The sequence below is a fragment of the Trichechus manatus genome, unplaced genomic scaffold (genome assembly GCF_000243295.1).
Source record: "Trichechus manatus latirostris isolate Lorelei unplaced genomic scaffold, TriManLat1.0 scaffold00130, whole genome shotgun sequence".
In the NCBI taxonomy this organism is placed as follows: domain Eukaryota; kingdom Metazoa; phylum Chordata; class Mammalia; order Sirenia; family Trichechidae; genus Trichechus; species Trichechus manatus.
This window is the reverse complement of record NW_004444066.1, coordinates 873,622-892,510: the sequence shown is the minus strand read 5'-3', so window position 1 is coordinate 892,510 and position 18,889 is coordinate 873,622. Positions and strand designations below refer to the sequence as shown.

At 48.1% G+C, this 18,889-nt stretch overlaps 1 protein-coding gene across 1 annotated transcript in view; it reads right to left on the bottom strand.

Annotated features, from left to right (window-relative positions):
* Positions 1 to 668: 668 nt before the first annotated feature.
* Positions 669 to 18,889, bottom strand: part of CAMK2A (calcium/calmodulin dependent protein kinase II alpha) — a 74,650-nt gene continuing 56,429 nt past the window's right edge. The window contains exons 15-18 of the mRNA XM_004384895.2: positions 15,653 to 15,692; positions 11,659 to 11,734; positions 8,803 to 8,897; positions 669 to 901 (exon numbers count right to left, since the gene is read on the bottom strand). Of these exons, the coding sequence (XP_004384952.1) occupies positions 669 to 901; positions 8,803 to 8,897; positions 11,659 to 11,734; positions 15,653 to 15,692 (444 nt within the window). The remainder of the gene's footprint in view (positions 902 to 8,802; positions 8,898 to 11,658; positions 11,735 to 15,652; positions 15,693 to 18,889) is intronic.

Below are 18,889 nucleotides of genomic sequence, written 5' to 3'. Positions count from 1 at the left end.
CAGTCCACACAACTCCGCCCCTCCTTCTCCCCACCCCCTGGTCCTAGCCTACAGCCTGGTGGGGTGGTCCTGGGAGCCAGCCCCCTGGCACTCAGGCCTGGGGAAGCCCACCCTGGCAGGGGAAGCCATGAGGAAAAGTTGGTGGGAGAAGGCAAGCGAGAGGGAGAGGTGGGGCAGGGCATGGTGGGGGATGTGGCCATTTGCTCTGAAGTTGTGATGGCTTTTGTGAACAGGCAGGTTTTCTTGATGCAGGTACAGAGGTGACGATGTGGTGGTGGGGTGATGTGGTGAGGCGAATTCCAGCAAAATCCAAGTGGGAGAACCAGCAGCCACATTCCACAGACAAGAAGTGGGTCCCCGTGACACAGCAACGCAGTGACCCCCGGCTCGGTCCTTCAACTGTAAGACATGATGGGGACAGTGGGCACTGTGTTTTTGCTTGGGTGACCCTTCCCCACCTCTTTCGATGCAGTTCCAGCTGCCTCCCTGTGGGTCCTGCCCATCTCCACCCCCCTCACCTGCTGGCCCCAGGCTCGGCCTCCTCCCTGCACTCCCACCTTCGCACCTTTTAAAAGTCCCCCAGATTTGTTCCTGCTGCAGGCCAACCCCTCCATTCCATGGCATTGCCCTGTGGCTGGGATGCAGGCAGGACAGAGGGGCAGAGGCCCTTACTGCGGGAGGACAGAGGGCGCCCCAGATCTGTGGAAGTGGACGATCTGCCATTTGCCGTCCCGGCGGTGCCAGATGCGGGTCTCCTCGGACTGGGCCGTGCGGGGGATGCCGCTGGCGTCCAGGTACTGCGTGATGCGAATGTAGGCGATGCAGGCCGACTCATCGCCCATCAGGTGGATGTGGGGGTTCAGGATGGTGGTGTGCACAGGCTTGCTGTTCCGGGACCACACTGGAGATGAGGCAGGAGGAGAGGGTGTGAGAGGGAGCAGAGGAGATGTGACTGGGGGCCTCCTCCTCACTTCCTTCACATTCCCCACTCCCAAGGACCCTCTCAACTGAGGCACTTCTGAGGTTTTCAAATGAGGGTCTCTGTGACAGGGGTCAGGTACCTGGCAGCCAAGGCAGAACTTCCAGGTGATGGGACTTCCCATCCCACCTTAGATAATGATGGATTTCAGACAACTTGACTTCTTCAAACTTAACCAGTAACCAGTTGCCATAGAGTCGACTCCAACTCATGGTGACCCCATGTGTGTCAGAGTAGAACTGTGCTCCATAGGGTTTTCAAGGGCAGAGTTTTTGGAAGTAGATGGCCAGGACTTTCTTCCGAGGTACCTCTGGGTGGACTCAAACCTCTAACCTTTCTGATTAGCAGCTGAGCACATTTAACCCTTTGCACTACCCAGGGACTCCTCTTCAATCTGATGAGAATGGAATTTTAGAGTCGTTGTATCTCACACACAGAAGTATAGGACCAAGATGATTTCAGAATCATATGAGCTTAGTTAGACCACAGTCTCAAGCACAAATCTCTATAGCAGGCAAGCAGATACATAAACAAGGAAGATAAGCTGGGTGTAAGATGTTAAATGACAGCCGACCCTTTGCCTCTGAGTTAGGGAGGCAATAGACAGTGGTGGGGATTGTGATGACTAGAGCACCATGTCCCATCTAAAGAGGGTGCCTTGTGCACAGCCTCCTAGTGGTTGCTCTGTGAGTAAGTGGGACTGGTATTGCCAGACCTTCTGATTTTCAAGAAAATCTGGAAATTTTTGGATTTTTATGCGAAACCCTTCATTTTAATTATGGGCATCTAATTTGAATTTACCAGCAGCCATCTGTCAGTTTGTCGAACTGTGGTGGTTTGTGTGTTGCTGTGATGCTGAAAGCTACGCCACTGGTATTTCAAATACCAGCAGCGTCATCCATGGTGGACAGGTTTCAGCTGAGCTTCCAGACTAAGACAGACTAGGAAGAAGGACTTGGCAATCTACTTCTGAAAAAACTGGCCATCGAAAACTTGAATAGCAAAGTAATATTGTCTGCTGGAATATAGTGCTGGAAGATGAGCCCCTCAGGTTGGAAGGCACTCAGAATATGACTGGAGAAGAGCTGTCTCCTCAAAGTAGAGTTGACCTTAAGACGTGGATGAAATAAAGCTTTCGGGACCTTCATTGGCTAATGTGACACAACTCAAAATGAGAAGAAACAGCTGCGAACATCCATTAATAACTCGAACGTGGAATGTACGAAGTATAAATCTAGGAAAAATGGAAGTCGTCAAAAATGAAATGGAACACGTAAAGATCGATATCCTAGGCATTAGTGGGCTGAAATGGACTGATATTGGCCATCTTGAATCAAACAATCATATGGTCTACTTGCCAGGAATGACAAATTGAAGAGGAATGGTGTTACATTCATTGTAAAAAAGAACATTTCAAGATCTATCCTGAAGTACAACGCTGTCAGTGATAGGATAATATCCATACGACTATAACGAAAATCAGTTAATACAACTATTTATTCAAATTTATGCACCAACCACTAATGCCAAAGATGAAGAAATGGAAGATTTTTACCAACCTTTGCAGTTTGAAATTGATTAAACATGCAGTCAAGATTCAATAATAATTACTGGTGATTGGAATGTGAAAGTTGGAAACAAAGAAGGATCAGTAGTTGGAAAATATAGCCTTGGTGATAGAAATGACAAGGGAGATCACATGACAGAATTTTGCAAGACCAACGACCTATTCATTGGAAATACTTTTTTAAACAACATAAATGGCAACAATACACATGGACCTTACCAGGTGGAAAACACAGGAATCAAATCAACTACATCTGTGGAAAGAGACAATGGAGAAACTCAATATCATCAGTCAGAACAAGGGCAGGGACTGGCTGTGCAACAGGCCATCAATTGCTCATATGCAAGTTCAAGTTGAAGCTGAAGAGAATTAAAAGAAGTCCAGGAGAGCCAAAGTACGACCTTGAGTATATCCTACCTGAGTTTAGAGACAATCTCGAGAATAGATTTGACGCATTGAACACTAATGACTGAAGACCAAACGACTTGTGGGATGACATCAAGGACATCATACATGAAGAAAGCAAAAGACCATTAAAAAGATGGGAAAGAAACAAAAGACCAAAATGGATATCAGAAGAGACTCTGAAACTTGCTTGTGAATGTACAGTAGCTAAAGTGAACAGAAGAAATGATGAAGTAAAAGAGCTGAACAGAAGATTTTAAAGAGTGGCTCAAGAAGACAAAGTAAAGAAAGTATTGCAATGAAATGTGCAAAGATCTGGAGTTAGAAAACCAAAAGAGAAGAACGTGCTCAGCATTTCTCAAACTGAACGAACTGAAGATAAAATCCAAGCATTGAGTTGGAATATTGAAGGATTCCATGGGCTAAATATTGAACAACGAAGGAAGCATCAAAAGAAGATGGAAGGAATACACAGAGTCACTGTACCAAAAAGAATTGGTCAAAGTTCAGGCATTTCAAGAAGTAGCATATGATCAAGAACCAATGGTATTGAAGGAAGAAGTCCAAGTTGCACCGAAGGCATTTGCAAAAAACAGGGTTCCAGGAATTGCCGGAATACCAACTGAGATGTTTCAAAACAAATAGATGCAACAGTGGAACTCTTTGCCAAGAAATTTGGAAAACAGCTACGTGGCCAACCGTCTGGAAGAGATCCATATACGTGCCCGTTCCAAAGAAAGGTGATTCAAAAGAATGTGGAAATTATCGAATAATATCATTAATATCACATGCAAATAAAATTTTGCTGAAGATAATTCAAAAACAGTTGCAACAGTACATCAACAGGGAACTGACAGAAATTCAAGCCAGATTCAGAAGAGGACTTGGAGCAAGGGATATCATTGCTGATGTCAGATGGATCTTGGTTGAAAGCAGAGAATACCAGAAAGATGTTTATCTGTGTTTTATTGACTATGCAAAGGTATTCAACTGTGTGGATCATAACAAATCATGAATAAGATTGCGAAGAATGGGTATTTCAGAATACTTAATTGTGTTCATGCAGAACCTGTACATAGACCAAGAGGCAGCTGTTCGAACAGAACAAGGGGATAGTATGTGGTTTAAAATCAGGAAAGGTAGGTGTCAGGGTTGTATACTTTCACCATACTTATTCCATCTGTATGCTGAACAAATAATCTTAGAAGCTGGACTATGTGAGGAAGAATGGGGCATCAGGATTGGAGGAAGACTCATTAACAATCTGCAATATGCAGATGACACAACCTTGCTTGCTGAAAGTGAAGAGGACTTGAAGCTTTTACTGATGAAGATCAAGGACCACAGCTTCAGTATGGATTACGCCTCAACATAAAGAAAACAAAAATCCTCACCACTAGACCAATAAGCAACGTCGTGATAAACAGAGAAAAGATTGAAGTTGTCAAGGATTTCATTTTACTTGGCTCTACAATCAATGCCCATGGAAGCAGCAGTCAAGAAATCAAACAACACATTGCATTGGACAAATCTGCCACGAAAGACCTCTTTGAAGTGTTAAAAAGCACAGATGTCACTTTGAGGAGTAAGGTGCGCCTGACCCAAGCCATGATGTTTTCAATCACCTCATATGCATGCGAAAGGTAGACAATGAATAAAGAAGACCAAAGAAGAATTGATGCCTTTGAATTATGGAGTTGGCGAAGAATATTGAAATACCATGGACTGCAAGAAGAAGGAACAAATCTGTTTTGGAAGAAGTACAGCCAGAATGATCCTTAGAAGGGAGCATAGCAAGACTTTGTCTCACATACTTTGGACATATTTTATCAGGAGGGACCAGTCCCTGGAGAAGGACATCATCCTTGGTAAAGTAGAGGGTCAGCGAAAGAGAGGAAGACTCTCAATGAGATGGACTGACACAGTGGCTGCAACAAGGGGCTCAAACATAGCAACGATTGTGAGGATGGCACAGACTGAGCAGTGTTTTGTTCTGTTGTATGTGGGGTCGCTATGAGTCACAACTGACCCTCTGGCACCCAACAACAATAACAACAACAATTTGAATTTATGGAACCCTGGTGGCACAGTGGTTAAGCACTCAGCTGCTAGCTGAAAGGTTGGTGGTTCAAACCCACCAGCTGCTCCACGTGATAAAGATGTGGCAGTCTGCTTCCGTAATGATTACAGCCTTGGAAACCCCATGGGGCAGTTGTACTCTGTCGTATAGCGTCACGATGAGTTGTCATCTACTCAATGGCAACGGGTACAGGTAATTTGAATTTAAAGCATCATGCAGGCCACATGAGCATGTCTACAGTACAGATATAGTCTATGGGCCCACATTTGCTACCTTAACTGTAGACACAGAATTATGAAAACCTGGGGAATACTAGAATTGTAGAATCTTAGAAGCTTGGAATTAGAAGGATGGTATTAGTGGTCGTGGGGTGAGGTCACAGAGCTTTCCAGTGTTGAGGGGAAATGCATAGCTCTTGCAGTCATGACAGAATTGACGAAACTATCTGAAATCAGCTCCCTTGATATAAACTGTGAGCCATCATTTTTGCTGTTGTTCTGAGAACTTTCAATTTTTCATTAAGATAGAAAACAAAAACACAGAAAGACTATGCCCTAGGGAGGGGCTGGACAGGGGCTATGAGGGCCTCAGGCTTAGGAGAAACCCTCATAGCTTCCCTTAACCCATTGCCGTCAAGTTGGTTCCAACTTATAGGCACCCTATAGGACAGAGTAGAACTGCCCCACAGGGTTTCCAAGGCTGTAATCTTTACAGAAGCAGACTGCCACATCTCTCTCCTGCAGAGTGGCTGGTGGGTTCAAACGGCTGACCTTTCAGTTAGCAGCCGAGCACTTAACCATTGTGCCACCAGGGGTCCCTTAGTGTAGCCCAAACATAGATCTGAAACATGTGGAGAGCTGGTTTAAAATGCAGATTCCCCAGCCTCACCCCTAGAGATTCTAGTGCAAGAATCTGTAAAATTGAAAAACTCTCTTCCCCCTCTACCCCAATTCTGACACAGTCAGGTTTGTTAGCCATTGATTTCCTGAAAAATGTAAAAACAAATTTTTTTCAGATCTGTAGAAAGTATTAAATAGCACCTGCCCCCTAACATGCTACACCCAGGCTTTGGATAAAGGACTCAAAATCACCAAGTCTTGGACATGGTAGAATAACATACATAGAATTCTGGACTCTCAGATGTATAGGATGTAGAGCTTTTTCATCATGGGCTGGGAGTGACCTCAGAGGTTAGAGGTCATACAGAGACCCTCCTACAAAATGCAGGAAGGCCTTTGTAAGCATTCCCGACAGCATCTAGGGCTGGAGGCACTCAAGACCATCTATATCAATGTACCCATTTAGCAGATATGGAAACTGAGGTCCAGAGAAGCAGTCTGACCTGTTCCAGATCATACACAACACCTGTGCCTAAGCTGGGCCCATTCCTGAAAGAAATGCAGTTGAACCTAGAAGGAACCTGTCTCTAGGTGGAACGGACTAAGAACAATCCCAGGAGGAGCAGACACAGCTCAGCATTGTTGGGGGGACTGGACCTTGTTGTTGTCAGTGAGGGCTGGAGGCCTGAGGGACATTTGTAAAGAAACAACCACCTAATGTCACTGCTTCTTGCATACTTCTAATAGGATTCTCCTTGTGGACAAGATGGCAGAAAGAGCCAGGTTCTCAAGCAGGAAAAATCAGAAAGCTGGAAGGTGGGACTTGGAGGAGAGGGCAGTTTCCTCTGGGTCTTGTTCCCATGGTCCTGCCTTTGGTGTGACCAGATGGTAGAGTGCAGAGTCCAGGGGGCTGGTGCTAAGCGGAGCCCACCGCATGGAGCAGGACTGGGGCCGGCCAGCATGGCCTTCTCTCTGGTTATTCCCCTTTGTCTCCCTGAGCCTGTGGAGCCAGGTCTTTGCCTGGTCTCTGCTCGGTGGGCATCAGTGAGTTCCTACTGGGGAATTAGCTCCCCTAAAGGACCGACCAGCATAATGGTGGTCACAGAGGTGAGCAAGGGAGCTCCAGGGTGATAAGGACTGTTGGGGTTCAGCCACCTCTCCTCCCAAGGAGAATACAATCGCCATTGCTAAGTTTGGAGAATCAGAGTTTGGTTTATTAAATGAAGATGCAGCTTCCTTCCTCGCAGTTCTTTTGGGCGTGCTATTCAGCCTCTGTACTTCATAATACTCAGTCAGAGAGCGTGCAGGTCAAGGAGGAGGGCCCATCCCAGCTGAGGGTTGTTAGCGTGCAGATGGCCCAGTGGGGAAAGGAAGGGACGCTGGAGGGAGTCAGATCTAGGTTCTGCTACCCATTTCTCAGGTGCCTTTGGATAAGTCCTTTCCTCTCTCTGGGCCTCAGTTTCCCCTTCTGTATGATGAAGAGTTGGACTAGCTTAACTCCCTCTACCTTAGTCATTCAAATTATGCCTTTATGATGTTTACCATATATACAAGTGCCACGTGTACTAACGGCATTAAAATATTTCCTTAACTTCACTCACTTTGTTACTTTATATGAACTTATTTTAATGAAAACTTTCTAGCACCGTCATTAATGAACCACCAGTATCACAGAAGAAAAATTTTAGTAAGTCCAGTGAAAACAAAATAGAGTTATGTAATTCTATCTCCATGCTTTTGCCTTCAATGGATCTAAGCCCAAGACTTTCTCTCTTGGATAGAGAGATTGGGACATATCAAACCCATTGCGGTTGAGTCAATTCCAACTCATAATGACCCTATAGGACACAGTAGAACTGCCTCATAGGGTTTCCAAGGTTGTAAATCTTTATGGAAGCAGACTGCCACATCTCTCTCCTACAGACTGGCTGGTGGATTTGAACCACTGAACTTTTGGTTAGCAGCTGAGCACTTAACCATTGCGCCACCAGTGCTTGGGAAGTATCAGAGAGGTGCTAAAGCCAGGCTAGCACCCAACTGAGCCTTTCCTCTTGATGTAGCTGGAAGTATTGAGAGAGAATAAAAAAGGGAACAACTTTCTAACTGTGAACTAACGCTGTTGCATGGGGTGCCAGTATACATCCCAAATCATCTTGTGTGGCCTCAGTGGTGCATGTCTTCACTTTGGGGGACCCTGACTATACCACCAGGGCCTTCTTCCTGTCCTGAGCTCTATGGTTTTAACCTGCATGTGCTTTGGTTGGTCCCTGTCTGATCCCTGGCCAAGGTCAGATGCAGACAAAGGCAGAAAGCGCCCCAGGTCAGGCCCAGCCTCAGCCCCCTGACAGCCCCTGGTTGCAAAGCTGCCAAGGCTTCTTCTGCAGAGAGAGGCCCAGGAAGGGCAGACATGCAGGACAGAGACCTAGACAAACAGGCAGGGCACAGCAGTGTGAGCTTGGGGGCCTCTCCTTTTCCTCCAATCTCCCACCCACAGAGGACACTTGTATAACAAGCCCTGAGTCAGCCTGTGACCAGCCAGGCTGCTGGAATGGCCCCAGGTGTCAAGTGACATAACTTGGGTATATGAGCATGGTGAGAAGGCTCCTTTATCTATAAAATGGGAATAAAGCCCTTCCTCAGGCCCCTCCCAGGATGGTGGGCAGGAGAGGGCTGGGAGGGCTTGTCACAATTATCGCAGGTCTCTGGTGCCCCCTTTACCCCATCCTCAGCTGCAGGAGAGGCAGCTGGCAGCCTAACAGGCCAGAGTTAGGAGAGGGAGCCAAGATGGTACCCACCCCTGTCCACACGGGGTCTTCCGCTTCATGGGGTCCTGAGCTGCCCCTGGGGCCCTGCCCATCACCCTGCTGTGCCATCCAGCAGGACATGGAATGAGAGCAGACAACAGGTACCCCAGAGAGAAGGGATTGCTCACGGTTTTCAAAATAGAATCGATGGAAGTCCAGGCCTTCCACCAGGTTCCCCAGAGCCTCGGGTTCAAAGGCTGTCATTCCAGGGTCGCACATCTTTCTGGGGTAAGGAAGACAAACAGGGGTTGAGGTCCCTTCTCAGGGCACCCTCTGATCCCAGGGGCCTGGAGGGGAAGAGAGCTGGGCCGTCCTAGGCTGAGCCTATGGAATAGAATGGATTGGACTTACCTCACAGGATCAATTATGTTGGTGTGTGGGAAGGAGCCTACAAACTGTAAAGTGTGAGGCATCGCTGACTGGTGGGTGCTGTTTAGAACTGAAAAGCCTGGTTCAGGTCCTGGCTCTGCCATTTACCGATTAGGAGACCTCGAGCAAGGGGCGTAACGTCTCTAAGCAAGAGCACCATGAATGGTTGTGCAAAGTTGTGCAATGCCAAGCAGCCAGGTGGGAATGAAATTCAGCCTGTCTCTCCTCCCCAGTCTGCACTCCCGGCCCAGACTGTGGGATGCAGAAGGACCTTCTTCCTAATTTGTTTCCCCAGAGGGGGCGCCTTTTCCTTCACATAAAGGTGACTTTTGCTCAGCAAGCCAGGTGTATACCCGGAGGGGGTGCCTTTTGCTAATCTGAACAAAGGTGCCCTATTGTCAGCAACAGCCGTGACTGTGAACCTCAGTTTTCTCTTCTGTAAGATGAGGAAAGATCATTGACTGAGATTGTGCTGGGAGGAGTGATCAGGGCGTGGTCCTGGAGGCACTCCGTAATGGAGGTATTGAACTTTCAGCCCATTGGCCCCTTCCAACTCTCCTTCCAAGTCTGCTGGGAGACCAGATGGCCAGAAGCGGGAAGGGGAAAAACAATCTCTGCTGTCCCAAGTCTCTGGGGTCTTCTGCAGCACAAGATGGGCCCTTGTGACCATGGCAATGAAGCCATGGACAGGATAGGTCCCAAGGCAAGCAAGGTCCCAAACTGGGTGGAGCTGGAGATGCTGGGAAGAGGGTGTCAGGCCAGCACTGTCTGAGCTGGGCACTGGGTACATAAGAGACAAAGGGAGGTGAAACCCTGCTCCATCCTGACTGTCCCTATGATCCCAGACAACTTGCTTCTCCACTCAGGAGCTCAAATTCTCCAGATGGATGAAGCTGTTCAGGGGTAGAGGGGTGGTATGTCATGTGAGCCCTGTGGTCAGACCATATGGGATCCTCAGGGCCCTTCTGGCTCCAGAAACCTCCAGGGCTGGGGGTCCGAGGCAGCCCGAGAGGCCAGTTTCAAACATAACCTGGAGTGTCTTGGAGACTGACATTACCCCTGCCACCACTGGAGAAGTCCCACTCCTGGAGGTATCTGGGCATCCCTGCCTCCTAGAGTGAAGGGACTTGGAGACCATCTGCTCCAGCTCCATTGTCCATGTGGGGAAACTGAGGCCCACAGAGACAAAGGGACTTATCTAGGGTCACACAGGTCCAGACCTAGAGGCACCCTGGCACCAGCGGTCATGGCATGGAGTCAGAACTCAAAACAGGCTGCAGATCCCAGAGGAAGTGACAACACAGAGGTGGGAGGGGTTCCCCAGGGTTCCCTGTAATGGCTTAGGGTTCACAGGGGCCACCTCTCTCTGTCCTTCCCTCCCTGGCTATGTCCTTCCAGAGTCACTGGCATGATATACCCCAGCTTAACTGTTTTTACAGCTGCTGCAAGTCTTTTAACAGCCTGTTTCCATGCTCGATGCAACACCCAGGTTCACACGTGCATGCACACCTGTGCACACTCCTTGTGCACAGTCACAAACATGCACATACGTGTACAAGTGCATGCACACACAGACATGCTGGGCTCAGTTTCACATACGCACCTTCCAAGGTCCTTGTTCCTCCGGAAAGAACCAGTGAATTTCTGGGGGTTTTGCCACCCCCCCACTGCTGCAAAACCTACTCCCCGCAATTAAAATGTGCCTGGCCTGCCAAGCATTCAGAAGACAAACTTCAGCTCCTGGGCACCGTGGAAACTAGGAGCAGGCTGCCCAAGGAGCAAAGCCCGGCCAGGTTATTCCCATCTCCCCTGAACCTAACAGGCAAGGGTGCAGTCTAGGTGTTCATCTCCAGGCCCACTCCTTATCAGCGCTGGTGGAGACGTTCAGGCCGAAGCCCAGAATATTCACTCTCCCTAGGACACACTGAGGGCCTGCTTCCCGGCCACACCAGGAAGGATGTAGGTGACCACCAGGGAGCACTCCAGCTCAGCCTTTGCACACAGCTCCCCTCCAAAGCCTGGTCCAGGCATGTACGGGATCTATCTCAACACTTGTTTTACTCTGTGTAATTTTCATGCACTCTGCCTCATTCCCCAGAAGGTTTACGGTTCAGTTTTGAGGTACCGTTGCTCACCCTGGCTCACTGCAGTACACACCCTGTGGATTCTTGCCCACTTCCAGAGAGCCTGCCCCTCAGAGGCCAGAGGTCTGAGGAGGTCCATTGTGAGGACCAGGCCCATGCAGTGGGACTGAGGAGGCATTTACCCCACTCCTTCCCATCTCATCCTGGGGAACCCCACACTGTCATGGAGACGATCCCCATGTTCCCTGGGAAAGCAAAGGAGTTTTGTTGGCATTCCTCCTGGGGAGCAAGACATGAGCGGAAGAGGAAGGCAGACCTGGAGAAGTGTTGTAAGCAGAAAACTTAGAGGAAGAAAAAAAAAAAAAGCATAAAATCCAAACGTAAAACAGAACAATATGAGTTCAGTCTGATCTACAGCACATGCAGGGTGAGTGAGTGAGGGTCCAAGACAGGGACCCCCAAAGTTAACCATCGGCACCCCTGAACCAAAATCCAGGCAGAGGGACATGCAGAATGAGCCCAGCCACTCACGTGTAGGACTCAAAATCTCCATTGCTTATGGCTTCAATCAGCTGCTCTGTCACTTTTATAATTTCCTGTTTCCGCACTGCAAGGCAGGAGGGGACAGAGAAATAGTAATAATAATAGTGATGGTCATGAAGCACCAACTACCACTTCCTGAGTCCTTATCATGTGCCAGACCCTGGGCTGGGACCTGAGGACCTTACAGAGATTGTGTCATTTATCGTCGCACCATCCCTGGGATGTAGGTATTATTATCCCCATTTCACAGAAGAAGAAACTGAGATCCAGAAAGATGAAAAAGGTACAAAGTTCCCTCAACTAGAAAAGGTAGAGCCAGTATCTCAGTTGGTAGCCTTTGCCTCCAAAAAGCATACATGGTAGACATTCTGGCTCTAGGCTTGATTTGAACCTAGGCTTTTGACTTCAAAATATGTGTCCCTACCACCTTGCTTTTTTACTGGAATCCAAACAGGAGTGGCATTTGTCACTGGCAGCCATGAACTAGGGGCTCTCCCATGGCCAAAGGGTGTCCTGGGACCACTGACTTACTCATCCCTTGAGTCCAGGTGAGCTTTGGGCTCCATTGGATGCCTGCAGGAATCAGGCACTGAGCTCTCTAGAACATTGTAGACATAATGAATCCAAGTTGCTAAGACCTGACTCTCCTCTGTCTGCCACCAAAACACCACTAGCAACTGGGCTTTCCAGTGCAGGGCTAGATGTCAGGGGACTTGGATTCACACCTTCTTACTAGATGGGTGATATTCTGAGCCCCAGTTTTTCCATCTGTGAAATGGGGACACTACCACCATTGTATTCAGTACAAAATATGCAGTAGAAGGAACCCAGGCTTCAGCACCAGATAGATGTTCATCTAAATTCCAGCCCAAGCCCTTACAAGCTGTGCAGTCGTGGGCCATTAAATGAAGCTTCCTGGTCTGTCAAAGGGGGATAACAGTGTCCTGCTCCCAGGGTTGTCGTAGGGTGGGATGAGATGATGATCACGAAGCACACGGCCCAAAGCCTGGCACACAGTAGGTGCACATCGTTAGTGCTGGAATCGCCTGCACCCTCCCACACAGCTTGCCTCATCTGCTCCTCACAAACACCCTGGGAAGCCAGCAGGTGTGGGTTCCCCCAATTTTACACACAAGGAGACTGGGCCTCAGTGATGAAGGCATTCCAAGCCAGGTGTCCAGGCTCCCAGCAGAGCCTAGCAGAAGCCTCAACTGGTTTCCCAGGGGCAGGCCCTCCTCCCCTCCTCCCCAGCCTCACGCCTAGCTCCAAACCCGGCCAGCCTCCCGGAGCAGTCTCAGGTACGGTAGATCGACACATTGCTCAGGGCATGAGTTCAGTCTGGGCCTCAGCATTTCTCAGTCTGGGAACCAGCGAGGGAGACCAAGCCTGGCTGAGGCCTATACCTGCCCCTTCCCTCACCAGCTGCCCGTGGCCACTCCCTCCACCCCAGGGGGCTCACTTCAGGCCCAGAAGACACAGAATCAGAAAGCATCAAGGCTAGAAGAACACTTGAAGATCAGAAACTCCAGACCCCTTATCAGACCGGTGGGGAAACTGAGGCCCAGTGAGAGTTGTGACTTGCCCAAGGACACAGAATGTATCAGGTGTAGATCCTAGCTGCCAGCCCAGGGCCCTTCCCACAGGATCCTGGCACCCCCACATGCTCCCTGTCATGGCACATACCCCATATTTTTGTTTGGGACCATATACTTGCATTGCTCCCCAACTCAAATATAAGCTCCAGGAGGCTGGCCCGTAGCTGCCCTTGCCCTGCTGTATCCCTGGAGCTTAGTAAAGTCCTGGCCCCCAAAAGCATTCATTATTGAATGAAATGAATGAGTGTGCCTGGCATTGTGCTGTGTGTTTATTCTACGAAACCTGAAAGCCTCACAGCAAAACTTCACTGTGGTTATCACTTCCACATCACAGATGAGCACACCAAAGGGGAGAGGGGTTAAATAATTTGCTCCAGGGGAGCTGGGACTCAACCAGCATTTGCAGCTCCAAAGCCCCTCAGACTCTTCTCCACACCACGTGTCTCTCAGGGCAGAAGCCCCCATAACCAGCACGGCACTTGGTACATGATGAGTTCTCAGCAGATGTAGCGATGATCATCTTCATCAGTGAATAATCAGAGTCCCTTGGTGGTGCAAATGGTTAACGTACTCAGCTGCTAACCGAAAGGCTGGAAGTTTGAGTGCACTCAGAGGCACCTCAGAAGAAAGCTCTGGAGATCTACTTCTGAAAAATCAGCCATTGCAAACCTTACAGAGCACAGTTCTACTCTGACACACGTGGGTCATCCTGAGTCAGAATGAATTCAACAGCAACTAGTTTTCTCTCGTGGTTCCTATCAGAATCTCCTGAGCTGAGAATGAGTCCATCTTTAGCCTATGAGCTCCACAGGGTCACACAGGGTGATTTCATATCTATCTTTGGGGCCCTGCCTGGAGATGGGACAAAGGTGGCACTCAACTCATATGTGCTGAGTGGATGGATGGATAGATGGATGGATGAATAAATGGATGGATAGATGACTCCAATCCAGTCTGGGGCTGCTATCTTTGCCCTGTTTCCTGGAATTGCTCAAGTTGCCTGGTAGCCTCTGCCCCTAGTCACTGCAGAGAACCTGGCCCGCTGCTCAACCTTGCCTTCCTTCATGGGAGGCAGAGGCTAAGGATGGGAAGAAACACATAAAAATTAGTCCAAGGATCATCCTTCTCCTTACGCCTGCCAGAAGCCACCTCATTCCAGCTGCTCCCACGTAGAATCAGGGGTGATGGCCCAGAGCAAATCCACAAGCTACTGGCAGGTGGGACCTGTGCCACCTCAAGTGCCTTCTCACCATGGACCTTAAGAACCCTTCCAGCTTGACATTCCATGAGCCTGTGCTTAATAAAGTTTAGCAAAGCAGTCAAGGGATTCTGGAGCCAGTCTCCCTGGGTTTGGATCCTGGCTCTGTGTGACCTTGGGCAAGGTATTCCCTGTGCCTCAGTTTCTCCATATGTATAATGGAGATACTAGAAATACTTACCAATCATAGGGTTGTTTGAGCGTTGAGTTTAGAATATATCAGTAGAAATAGCTAACACATATATGGTCCTCACCAAGAACCAGGTATTGCTCCGAGCCCTTTATAGCAACACACTTATGTAAATAATGATGCATTATGTAAAGCAATTACAGCAGTGTCTGGCACTCCATAAATGAGAGCTGTGATTATTATCGTGTGGAAATCTCTGTGAGCCAGCAGAGGTCTCCAGCCTGCAGCCTTACCCACGCATTTGGGACTTGCCAGCCCCCACAACTGAAGAGCCATTTTCTCACAATTGCGTGAGCCATTTTCTTGAAGTAAATTTCTCTTTCTGTATTTGTATATATGTTTCACTGGTTTTGCTCATCTAGAGAACCCACACTAAGATACGTAGTGACTCAGTCTTGGCTGCAACCTTGGGGCTTATGGCCTGTTGGGCAGTTCACTGCACTGTTGGATGTTGTTGTCGTTAGCTGCCATCAAGTCAGCCCCCGACTCACGGTAACCCCATACACAACTGAACAAAATACTGACTGGTCCTGCACCATCGCCATGATTGGTTTCGGATTGGACTACTGTGATCTATAGGGTTTTCATTTTCAGAAGTAGATCACCAGTTCTTTCTTGCCAGTCCATCTTAGTCTAGAAGCTCTGCTGAAACTTGTTCAGTATCATAGCAACATGGAAGTCCCCACTGACAGATGGGTGGTGGCTGCACTTGAGGTACACTGGCTGGGAACTGAACCCAGGTATCTCACATGGAAGGTGAGAATTCTGCCACTGAACCACCACTGCCCATGCGCTGTTGGATAACTCTTGCCAATTGAGCCTTCTTCTTCCTTCAAGTTGAAATCTGTCCCCATGAAAGCTCCCGGTTACAGCTCTGGTCCTCATCTTGCCCTCCAGGCTGCTGTGCCTCCTCCCCCAGCCTCCATGCCATCCTCCAACCAGTCTTCTCATTCTCTAGGATGTCATTTCCAGACTCTGACTCAAGGACCCTCTTCGAGGTCCTTGAGCTCTCTGGTTGCCTGAGTATGGGCACACCACCTCAGGTCTGACCTGGATATTGCAGCAGAATATCAGTTCTGTGGTGACACTCTATCCTCTCCTCAATTCTGGACACTATACCTCTATTAATGCAGCCTGAGATGGTACTAAGACAGTAAAAATACATTATCCTAAAGAATAATTTCCTATTAGGGTGAAGTCAACATTCTGAGTCCCACAAGTATGCCCAACTAACCACATTCCTGACCTTGTCCCTGTGGATTCCAACTCCATCGGTCTGTGCCTCCAGCCACTCAAGAAGACAATGCCTGGTGGGCAGGAATTCCCCAAACTCTCCCTAGATCCTGGGACAGAAGATCTGGAGGCCCGGTGCTCCTCAGATTTGGAGGAAGCTGCTCTGGTCTGGGCCTGTCCCATGGCCTCAGCAGCCCCAGGTCTATGTGAGGGGTTCATCCAGAAGCTGCTTGGTAGCAACCTCTGGGCTTGCTCATCTGCCAGGTGTTCTTTCAGACAACCCAGAAGTGCTGCCTACAGATGGGAAAGCAGAGGCCCCAGAGAGGTTAAGGCACTCTTTCAAGGTCACACAGCATGCCAAGCCCAGCATGGGATCAGAATTCCTGGTTGATACTTCCCAGGATATCTCTGTCCAGAGTCTGAGGTGGCTCTTTGGGCTGAAGAGGAAATTAATTTTTCATGGTCAGGTCAGGAGGAGGTAGGGAGTAAGGAAGAAGCCTGGCAGAGTGCTGGGCATCTCATTAGAGGGTGAGAGCTCTGTGCATTAAGCCTGAGGCGCTCTGAAATATTAATGTCCCTTTCTTTGCTTGGGGGAAAATGTTCCCTGGAAGATGACATTTCTAATTAACTTTAATGTTAGGTCAGAGTCCATCCCACCAGCTGCTATTCTCACTTAGTATGAAGACTTAACAAGTTAACACCAGTAAATGGTTCTCTGGAAACTTTCTCTCAGGCCTGGAGAGGCTGGGGGAGGCACAAAGATCTCTCCTGCCAAGCTCAGGGAGGAGTTCCTGGCTGAGTAGGCATCTCTTTCATTAGACCTGGCCTCTGGGGCTTTTTGTTGCTGCAGTTACTTGCCGTCGCGTAGAATCCCACTCACAGAGACCTCATGTGACAGAGTAGAACTGCCCCATAGGGTTTTCTAGGCTGTATTCTTACAGGACCAAATCTCCAGGTCTTTCTTCCATAGATCTGCTTGGTGGGTTCAAACTGCCAGCCTTTCAGTTAGCAACTAAGCAGCTAACCATTTGCACCAACAAGGCTCCTTCCTGGGACTTTTTACGGGTAGGGAAACTAAGGCAGGGAACACAGTCCCAGTTCTGCCATTAATAACTTGGGCTTGGCCTTTCTCCTCTCTGGGCCTCAGATTACTCTCTGTAAAAGGGGCATGTTGTTGTTGGGTGCCATCGAGTCCATTCCAACTTGTAGCTACCCTATGTGACAGAGTAGAACTGCCCTATAGAGTTTTCTAGGCTGTAACCTTTAAGGGAGCAGATTGCCATGTCTGTCTCCCACAGAGCTGCTGGGTGAGTTCGAACCACCAACTTTTCAGTTAGCAGCTGAGTGCTTAATCATTGTGCCAAAAGGGGCATAGATGAACTAAAATGCAATGCTTTGCAAATTTTTCCTTCCAGATCCCTCTAAAGCAGAAGATAATGATTGCAAATGCTGCGGCCTCACGGACACAGCCAAAATCCATTACCCCCAGTGGAAACTATCTCTGACGTTTCATAATTTGCATTAAGAACATATATAAATTTTGGTGCACTGGTTAAGAGCTCAGCTGCTAACCAAAAGGCTGGCAGTTTGAATCCATCAGTCACTCCTTGGATGCCCTATGGGGCAGCTCTCCTCTGTCCTATAGGGTGGCTACAAGTCGGAATCGACTCAATGGCAACGGGTATTCCGTAATATCTCCCTGTTTGTTTAACATATAAATTATTATCTTAAAATAATCTTTGAGTAAAACTGATGCTCAAAGAGGATGCCATGTGGCTTCCTGTCATCCAACCACAAACTCCAGTTTGAAAAAGAGAAATGAAGATTTATTAAGCAATTACCATGTGCCAAACAGTGTGTGAGCACTTTGTACGCATCCTCTCATTTCATTTGCACAGTTATCCTGAGGTTGGTACTTTATTATCACCTCTTCACTGTTAAGGAAATGGAGGCTCAGAGAGGTTGAGTCACTTGTCCAAGGTCACCCCACAAATGGACTCCAATGGGGAGACACAAAGCCAGATCACCTCCGCAGTTCTTATCTGCTCAAAGACTAGGATTCTGAAGCCATGCCAAGTCTCCTCAGAACCCCAGCATCCAACTCTTACCCCTGGGGCAGCGAGCCTTAAATATGGGGAACATCTTAGAAATGCCATGTCTTGGTTCATTACAGACCTATGGAGTTAGGATCCACAGGGGCAGCGCCAGGAATGTGGTTAGCAGATTATACTTGTGGGACTCAGAATGCTGACTTGACCCTAATAGGACATTCTTCTTCATGATAATGTTTTTTTTTTTTTTTTTAATGTTTTATGTATTTTTGGTGGCAATTTACACAATCCAACATACATCCATTCACAGTTTCTACTTGAACAGTTCAATGACATTGGTTACATATTTCACATTGTGTAACCATTCTCACTATCTTTACCCCTATTGTTGCAGCCCCATTAATTAGGTTCTCTGCCCCTGCAAGTTCTCATCTGTGCTTTAGATGAACTATTGTCAGTTTAAACTCACATGTTGTTGCTAGGTGCCATTGAGTCGATTCCGACTCATAGGGACCCTATGTACAACAGAACAAAACACTGCCCAGTCTTGCGCCATCCTCACAATTGTTGTTATGCTTGAGCCCATTGTTGCAGCCACTGTGTCCTTCCATCTCATTGAGAGTCTTCCTTTTTTTTGCTGACCCTCTACTCTACCAAGCATGATGTCTTTCTCCAGGGACTGGTCCCTCCTGATAGCATGTACAACATATGTGAGTCTTGCCATCCTTGCATCTAAGGAGCATTCTGGCTGTACTTCTTTCAAGACAGGTATGTTCATTCTTCTGACACTCCGTGGTATACTCAATATTCTTTGCCAACACCATAATTCAAAAGCATCTGTTCTACTTTGGTCTTCCTTATTCAAGGCACAGCTTTCATATACATATGAGGC